Below are 9772 nucleotides of genomic sequence, written 5' to 3' on the forward strand. Positions count from 1 at the left end.
AACAACGCCTATCTATTATAATTTACTTACTGCTGGTATTGCCATTGGACTTAAATATGTTGTTGAATATAATAAAGTGTCGTAATATTATTGACGTTGATGAGCCTATAGCTGCTAATGTTACTGACAGAAGACAAGCCTATGGAATAACCTACCTACAACGAATTTTAATTTGGAACAGGTTTTTTTCAAAAGGCGGGAAAAATACGCTTGCTTAAACAATGTCTAATGGGGAAATCAGGTTGTGTATTGTGGGATTTTCCCAAGAATAGATTTAAAGAAAAGCATAACAAAACCATTTTAATATCAGTGACACAAAATGATTTATGAAGTCTCGCAGTGAGATAATCGGGTATATTAAGATCATTTTGAATCAATTAAATAATTTAAAAGCTATCGGAAGAATAATTAATAAAACTAAAATTTTGTTTTTTTTATCTAGTAATCATCTGCCTTCTGTGGCAAATATGTGCAAGTGCCCAAGGTCAGCGTACAGCTCCACACGTCCTTACCTCAAGTATAACACCAAATTTTCCATCACGTAGCAGCATGGAATTGGATGCATTAAAAGAAAGTCAAAAACGTATTGCAGTAGGTACCGAACGCTTTGCCTTGGAATTTTGGAAACGTATGTCCGATAAACATCTAGAGGTGCCTAGAAGAAATTATATGATATCACCGTTTGCTGTATGGTCATTGCTGTTGCTATTGGCAGAGGGTGCAGGTGGTAATACCCTGAAAGAATTTCAGGATACACTACATTTAGATCCCGATCATCGTGCCATACGTTTGGCCTATAAACAAATTGCACAGCAATTGGCGTAAGTGGATTCGATATTTAATTCAAACTTAAAGTAAATTTAAATCCATCCTTCGTTTTCAGGGTTAACACTTCCACCATTGAGGTAGCCTCATTCCAAGCCCTATTCACCGACATGTATCGTCCAGTCAATCGTGATTATGAAAATTTGGTAACACGCGTTTATGAAGCGGCATTGATACCAGTAGACTTTAACGATGTCAATAGGACAGTTAACCAAATCAACGAAGACATAAGCATGGCCACACGAGGACTTCTGCCGTATAGTGTACAACCACAGGATTTCAAAAATGCAGCTTTGCTAATGATTTCGGCTCTGTATTTTAAGGGTAAATGGAAGGTAAGTTGGAATAAATGTTTGTATCATTTTTATATTATATCCCACCTTTGCCTCCCTTACAGTTCCCCTTCGATCCCGCCCAAACAATTTCAGCACCATTCTACGATGAAAGTGGCAAAGTGCTAGGAAATGTCCAAATGATGACCCAAGTTGGATCATTTAATTATGTCAACATGAAAACACTGGATAGTTATGTTCTGGAGCTACCCTATGGCAAGGAAGATCGTCTATCAATGTTAGTTATATTGCCAAAGAGATGTAAGTATTATGTCAAACCTCTAGGAGGGAATATTATTACAATAACTAAACACGTCGGGTCCCACTTTGTATATCCACCATGAGATGGGAGTCAAAAATTGATAATTTGGTGTTCTTGATGACATCTGCCTCATCTTCTTTCTTGAGTGCTATATTCTCGGCTAAGCATGATTCTCGTTAACCGTTTCCCACTATTTACAATGTTGCATTTCTTCGGGTGGTCTATCCTTTTTTTCCGTTTGTGCTCGATACTAGCCTGTTGACTTCAAGAGTAAATTTTCTCAACATTGTTTCTTCTGAGGCCGTACGATGCAGCTCATCATGTTCCTTTGTCAATGACGTCGCCCGTGCTGAGAGGTTTGGTCCTATTGGAAAACTTTATTTCCATGATTCAGGAGAAAACGGCAATGTCCCCTTATGCCCATTCACGTTTCAAAATGTTGAGCTATAAATTTGATCGGCCAAAACTGTACTCCTTTGATCATTACTTTGGACGTAGTGCCATAACTCATGATGGACATTGAAATCTCTTAACAGGATCTACGGCAATCCAAAAGCGATCGGAACAGTCATTCCTGGATATAATGCCACTCCCATGACATACATAATTTCGTCGTTCTTATATTGTTGATGTGGTAACCTTTAGTCAAAGCCTTCTGTCGAGTCAATCCGGTACATAAAACCAGTTGTCGTGAAATTGTGTTAAAAAGCGGTACGACATCATACACAGTTACACGATTTTTGATATTTGCAAAAAATTAATTTTTTTATAAGATTTACTAGAAGGAGAAAATGTTGATATTAGATTTAACACAATCATGATCTTTAAGACAATTCTATTAATTTCAAGAGTCCGCCGTGGTTCATGACAAACATTTATTATTTATGTGCGAGAGAGAAAAACTGGTGTTTTTTACCTTAGACGATCTTAGAGCTATAACTTATTAATAGATGTCGGTTCCCTCCCAGAGTCCCTCACAGAATTTTTTTCTGTCAGCGACAGGAGTAAGGAAATAGGTCTTCTGGTTCTTTTTAGTGTAGGTAGGTTTTATTGGTAATGTGCTTCGGCACAGTTTGTACTGGGAATATTGTGAGAGACTGGGGTATGTTTTGTGGCACCGCTGGTACGGGGAATAAGACCGGGATGAGGGTAGCGATCTCGCCGGGGACAAGTTGCGTAAACAGCCTCCTGGATGACTGGAGCACTGTTCATCCAGGAGGCTGTAGGCGTAGTGGCTTAGGACAACTCACTGGCGCCCACTGCTGAGAAACAGTCCGTTGTTTGACTGGGGCCTGGGGATACCTGGAGTTCCGACAACTCACTAGAAGTACGTCGAACTTCCTGGTAGTGGCTTCTCCCAACTCATTCTCCGTAAACGGTGACAGGTGGCAATATCAACTCACCAATTGTTTCGTATATGGGTCGGTGGTTTCATTGGTCACGGTAAGCTCACTCAACAGTCAGCTTTCTTCACTTCCTGTCTATTACTTGACTCACCTGTTGAAAGGTCTTAGGGTATCTCCTCGTATGGTCCTTGTGATGATAGCTCTTCTCTCACGACTGTTCCCGCAGTATTCGGTGTTCGCCCTTTTATAGGCCCGTCGTCGCAGTCTTCTGGATCACGCTGTTGTTGTGCGTTATCCCTTGGCGACGCATCGCAGTCTCTATGCGCGCGCGTTGTTGTTTTTACCGATGACTAGTGCGAATCCCTGACGTGCGTTGTGGCAACCTTTAGTCAACCAACTAGTTGTTGCTAGTTAGTTACCGACAAGCAACGCAGAACCCCTTAACGTGTGTTTTGTTGCTAGTTGTTTACAACCAAATAACACATCAGAACCCCTTACCGGGTCTTTTGTTGCTTGTTGTTTACAACTCAGCAACGAGTCAACGCCCTTTGACGTGCGTTTTTGTTGCTGGATGTTTACATGCCCCAACATATCGAACGGTAAGTTGTTTTGAAGCCTAAATCGTAAACAACTTCGCACGAAATTTGAAACAACTTGTTTTGAGAATTCAAATTCATATATTAGTTCCAATTCCAATATTCATTAAATTGGCCGCCAATAAGCGATATATCTATATTCAGGAGTACTCGGGTGTAGCCGGAAACGAGAGATAGTGAAAATATATAGTTTTAATTTTTGAAATTCAGAATACTTCGCTTTATTTAGAAACTTATGCTTATATAAAAATTCGATATACATAAATTCTTAAAGTCTGTAACGTGTAGTTCTGTTCTGCTGCGGTATGACTGTTAGTATTACAAATAACTGAGGACGTGAGATGAAGAAATGGCTGGTTCTGACGATCCGGATGAAGCTTCGGTTCCCTACTGATCCTTAACATTACGGTCACTCACACGGCTTTCGATATAAACCCCAACGGCTTTTCACGGTTTAAAAACTATTCTCTAAAGGTTCAAATTAATTTTGAAATACAGTTCCATAACATCTCTTTTTTCGGCTTGGTAAAAATTACTTATCTTTGGATAAATGCCCACGACCCTTTTTTATTTCGGATAGGTAAAAATCATTTTTCTGTTGCTAAAGGCACACGACTGCTCTTCATTTCGGTTTCGTTAAAATCACTTTTCTTTGAATAAAGGCCCACGACGACTCTTTATTTTGGTTTGTTAAATTCTCTTTTTTTTTTAAAGGCTCACGACGACCTTTTATTTCGGTTTGGTTAAAATCCATATAGCCTCAGAATCCTGTATGTACTTCACTGGCTGATCCCAAGTCTGGTTTGTCTCAACCTTTATACCATCAGCCGAAAACTTCCAGATGCTTCCAGTCGCTTTGACGATTAAACAATCGGTGCTATGTCCAGTTCTTTCCCTCTTCTATTTCATTTTGCTCCCATCATTAGTTTTGCTCTCGTGCACATAAATCCAACTGATTCAATCGTTGATCTAGTGTAAGGACGTGTTTCCTGCGGTTGCTGCGATATGCTCACGGGGGTAGGGTTCGTCACAGAAAATTTATAATGAAGTGACCGAGAGCGAAAATATGTATTTTTACATTTAACATTCTGAATACTTCGCTTTATTTAAACTTAAATTAATACACGGATCTCATATACTTAATTTATTAAAGTCTGCAACGTTTGCTGCTACTGCTCCGGCACGGTTGTTGGTTCGAGTTTTTTTTTTCATTAAAATCACTTTTCGTTATATAAAGGTCCACGACGGCTCTTTATCATTATGTTTCAACCTTTATACCATCTGCCGAAAACTTCAGGATGCTTTCAGTCGCCTTCCCGAACCTCTGCTTCCGCGCCCATCACGTGACCTCACTCTTAACAGGAACTTGTTTACGAACATAGTGTCAAGGTTAACGGAAACATGTTTACATCTTCATTAGAATTTACATTTCAACTAAAATTTTTGGGAACAACTGTACTATTCTATTTGGTTCAAATATTAATATCTCGACCGGATTAAAATCATTTGTTAATAAAGGCTCACTACGGCTTTTTATTTCGACTCGGTTAAAATCACTGTTTAAATCAATATTTCACATTACTTATCGCATCCTTCGCTATTAATCTCCGATAATTTTACGATATAGCCTCAGAACTCACTGGCAGTTTCCCTGTACTTCACTGACTTATTAGAGCTGTCAAACTATCGAAAGTACTATCGATAGTATCGATAGTTTATTTTTTTTAGTGAATATCGATAGTTTTTAATCACTATCGATAGTATCGGCAAAATGTCATCACTTACGCGTATGTTGTGACGCTGCCACTTTTTCGGTAAGAGAAATAAAAATTATATTTAAGTTGACGGTTCTACAAATCATGGAGAAGTTCCTGAAAAGATCAAAAAGTAAGATTTAATTAATGACCTGTTCGTTATTTGTGTGTATTAACATTTTATTAACAACGTATATAGCAGACTCAGCCAGCAAAGAAAATGTAATTGATATTGGCAATATCAACAGTGGTAGTGAATCTGATATTGGATTTGAAAAAATAAGAACAAGAAAGATGTCATCAGAAGCATGGGCCTTTTTTGAAAAAACGAAAGATGGAAAACATGCTAAATGTCGTGTATGTTCCCAAACATATAAAACCAGCGGCAACACATCAAACCTCTTCGACCATCTCAAACGAGCTCACCCGACTTTCCGAGAATTGCCAAAACCAGCAAATACTATCAAACCCTTTCTTAAAAACGTTGAAACGTATGCAAATACCTCGGAACGTAAACAAGCAATTGACAGTGCCTTAATGGGTATGATTGCTTCCGATGTCCAGCCATTCAGCATTGTCAATGACAAGGGTTTTCAGAAATTTATAAAATGTTTAGACCCTCGCTACGAATTGCCATCTCGTAATACTTTACAAAATGTGCATATGGCAAATTTGCACAAAAAAATAAAAGATAAATTGCAAGATATTCTTAATGAAGTCGATTACTGCTCAATTACTACGGACTGTTGGACATCTCGTGCAAATGAAGGTTATTTAACCGTCACGTGTCACTTCATCACGAATGAATTCACCTTACGTTCAGCTGTTTTATCAACAAAAAAACTTCTAGTGGCCACCAATCACGGTTCAGATAATATTGCATCTTCGTTGCGTGCTGTTTTCAACGAATGGGGTATTATGGAGAAGGTCGTGTGCGTTGTTACAGATAATGACAGCACTATGATTAAAGCATGTGAGCTGCTACAGAAACGTCATCTTCCATGCTATGCGCACACAATAAACCTTTTGGTTCAAGACTGTTTAAACCAAACATTTATAAAAGAAAATGTTTTAGCAAAGTGTAAACGAATCGTGACATTTTTTAAGTCCAGCACAATCGCATATCAAAAGTTTAAGGACATACAAGCGACAGTTAAACCGTATAGTCTGCTGCAGGAGGTGCCCACACGTTGGAATAGCGCATACAGGATGATTGAGAGAATATTGCTTACAAATGACTTTATTTCAACTGTACTATTAGCAACATCAAAAGCTCCATCACCTCTGACTGCAGATGAAATTGACTTCTTGAAGGATCTTAAAGAAATTCTATCGCCCTTTGAAAATGCCACCGTACAGACGTCATTGAGTTCATCTGTATCAGTTTCCTTAATAATACCATTAACATGTGGCCTCTTCCAAAGTCTTCAAGAGCTAAAAGGAAAAATGAAGACACCAGAAGGACTCCAAGCGTGCCTATTCTTAATCGAGCGGATAAAGAAGCGTTTATTTCCTTATGAGGACCGAACGGCAACAAGATTAGGCACATTATTAGATCCACGGTTTAAAAAAGAAGGATTCCGATCTGTGTTTAATGCAGATCAAGCATCAAAAGTCCTAGAAAATGAAATGGCTGCTATATGTAAGGGACATTCTTCAACTGTAGAACCGTCAACTTCACAAAGCATGAACAATGAACCACAACAGCCACTCCTTAATTTTATGAAAAGTAAAATAGCTAACAAAGTAAGAACAAGCCGAGTTGATGCAATAGTCTATACTCGACAGTATTTTGAAAATGAAAATGCTCCGACAGAAAGTGATCCACTGGAATATTGGAGAGTAAGAATGATGATTTAACTACATAACATATTAACGTAACATTTTTTTTACAGTATAATGCCAATGACATGTCTTCACTTAAAATATGTGCGACACGTTATTTATGTATTCCAGCCACTTCAACCGAATCGGAAAGGATGTTCAGCAAAGCTGGCTTAATAATTTCAGACAGAAGAACTTGCCTAAAATCCAAAAATGTAGACATTCTTCTTTTTTTAAACAAAAATGACTGGATTACCCAATAATTTTCACATAGAAAATAGTATATGCTTCGATACCAATATTAGTGTTAAAGAACACAATTTTTTCAATTGTATTGAAATTGAAAATCAACGTATCTTTTTTGGATTGCAAAATTTTTATTTAAATAAGATAGTCGTTCAAAAGTTTGTTTTTATGTTCCAAAAAATGTTTCATTAAAGCGATAATGAATTCAAAAAATTTTATTTTAATTGGAACTTAAAAAAATTTAAATTAATATTAAAAAATATTTATTTATAATATTACGTACTTTAATTTTAAATGTAATTTTATGGATTCGCCTTAAAGCACTATATATAGTTCATTCAATGATCTCATGAATTTACTAAGTCATTGCTATTAGCGCTTTTGTTTTTTCCTTTTTATATTCTTGAATAAAAATGTTATTTTGTTGTTTAAAATATATTGGTAATTTGTTCTTCAGGAAAAATAATACTGATTTGTAGATAATAAGTAAACATGATTTAATCATATAGCCTTCCCGGCCAACTTTAACCGGTCCTATACCGTTGCATTATATGACTAAGTATTGGTGATTGTAACATCTGAAAGAATGTTACGAATTCGAATCTGTCCATCTGTTTCTTGTATGTCTAACAAAATATCCCTCCCCATATTAGGCTCGCCTCTATACAAAATGTCCCTCCCAATATTAGGCTCCGGGGCTCGAAAAACTCCATATGACTTTAGATACTAGTCGAATTCGTCATGCTGCACTAACCAGGCGAGAAATGCAATATTCAGTCCAATTATGAATAAAAATTCCTAATGAAAAAAATTATTTGAAAAATTGAGTTGGAAAATTGGAAATTGAATTGGTGAATTGTTCTTGAGGATTTTTTAAAGGGAGAAATTTTTATTCATAATTGCGCTGGTTACATATCCGATACTATCGATAGTATCGATAGTTTTACAACAAACTATCGAAACTATTGAATGGGACGAATATCGATAGTTTGACAGCTCTATGACTTATCCCGAGTCCGCCTTGCACCTTAATTTATATCTCCGGTTTAAATTCCAGGATGTTTCCAGTCGCCTTCCCAACGTAGATCGTCTGCAGCCAACCACCTATCGATCCTCTGCAGATATATTTGTTGATTGATAACGTCCGATGCGTTCTCATAACGTACAATCTACTATCGATTGTCTGCAGAATGGATATTCAATATATAAATGTGATTTAAAACTCTTCTATAGATGGAAGTTGTCTATCAGACTATTAAGATATCTTATCTGACATCTTAAATATTATGTTTTCCTATATTAATTCAATTCATCTCCCTCTATCTTTCTAGCCGTCAGCTTGAACAGTGTTATTGGTAATTTACACAAAAACGGCATTAAACCAATTGTTGACGAGCTAAACAAGGTTGCCGCCATGAATGCCGAAGAAGAAATAGAAGATCAAGTTGAAGTATTTCTACCCAAATTCCGTTATTCTTCGCACTTTACACTGAGACCCGTTTTGACAGAAGTAAGATCGCTTATATTTTTCTTAATTTTTACTTTAGCTAACTAATTTATTTTTCCTTCTTTTAGATGGGTATTATTGATGCCTTTGAACCGGCTGCTGCAAATTTGGAAAATATGGCGAAGAATATGTATGTTGGCAGCATCTTCCAATCGACTCGAATCATTGTCAATGAAGAGGGTACTGAAGCAGCTGCCGTAACTACAGCAGTTTTAGTTAATAAAGCCTCGCCAACAAAATTCTATTTGGATCGTCCATTCGCCTATGTGATAGTGGAAAAGACTTCGGGATTATTGCTATTTGCCGGCGAAGTGAAATCGCATGAATTTAATTAGCCATAACCAGGAAAGATAATTTTTGTGAGAAGAAATTATTTTTGTATTTAGACTAAGATAATTTTAAGGAACGAGAGAACTCAAGTACATTTATGAAAAATAAATTTATAATAATATGATTATACAATATAGGAGTTTTAAAGAATACTGAGGGTATCTAAGAGGTCTTCAGAAAATATGTAGTTACTATCAAGATTGGTAATGGAACTAATATTATATTTAGGATCAATTTTCACTAGATACTTATGTTTTGTGATCCTTCCATTTGAGACGATGTAATTACTGTCCACTCCGCAGAAGGATCCAAAAATTTGGGCACCAACTATTCAATGTTATATATCAACATTTTCTCAAATTCTTTCGATCTAATTCATTATCTTATGCCTGCAGTTGTTATTTTACTTAGATATTTATTCCCTATTTATTTCCCAATTTTTACACCATCACTTAAATCCTCTCTCATAACAAATTCACTGCTCTTACTTTATATCTGACATAAACTCTTAGAACAATATAAAGTATTTAATAGTTTGATAGATAGACGGCAGCAACACCACCAGTCATGTGCAGTTTCTAGTTTCATTTCCTCGAAAGAAGCTACATCGCAAAAGTCCACAAAGAATTATTGCCTTGGCGGCTAAATCACGTAATCCATAAAATAAATGTGCCACAAAAGTATGAACAATGTTTCCATGGTCGTCTACGATGCTTTAGCTGAGCCTCTTTAATACCGTCGATATACAGC

General features: G+C 36.7%; 2 protein-coding genes across 3 annotated transcripts; both read left to right on the forward strand.

Annotated features, from left to right (window-relative positions):
• Positions 1-442: 442 nt before the first annotated feature.
• On the forward strand, positions 443-9027 carry LOC133332322 (serine protease inhibitor 77Ba-like; the record flags this gene model as incomplete). The annotated part of the gene is made up of 5 exons (XM_061540722.1): positions 443-821; positions 884-1160; positions 1223-1418; positions 8517-8695; positions 8761-9027. Coding segments are annotated over 5 exons (1298 nt in total), but the record flags the coding sequence as incomplete, so codon positions are not given.
• On the forward strand, positions 5036-7377 carry LOC133332323 (E3 SUMO-protein ligase ZBED1-like). Of its 2 annotated transcripts, none has more exons than XM_061540723.1 (3): positions 5036-5248; positions 5315-6957; positions 7011-7377. In XM_061540723.1, the coding sequence occupies exons 1-3, from the start codon at positions 5221-5223 to the stop codon at positions 7200-7202; spliced, it is 1863 nt and encodes a 620-aa protein (XP_061396707.1). In that variant the 5' UTR covers positions 5036-5220; the 3' UTR covers positions 7203-7377. The 2 variants fall into 2 exon arrangements, with proteins under 2 accessions (XP_061396707.1, XP_061396708.1); XM_061540724.1 differs by having other exon boundaries at positions 5318-6957.
• Positions 9028-9772: the final 745 nt, after the last annotated feature.

The sequence above is a fragment of the Musca vetustissima genome, unplaced genomic scaffold (genome assembly GCF_032173495.1).
Source record: "Musca vetustissima isolate MV318-11 ecotype Yass unplaced genomic scaffold, APGP_CSIRO_Mvet_v1 utg54789, whole genome shotgun sequence".
NCBI classification, from domain to species: domain Eukaryota; kingdom Metazoa; phylum Arthropoda; class Insecta; order Diptera; family Muscidae; genus Musca; species Musca vetustissima.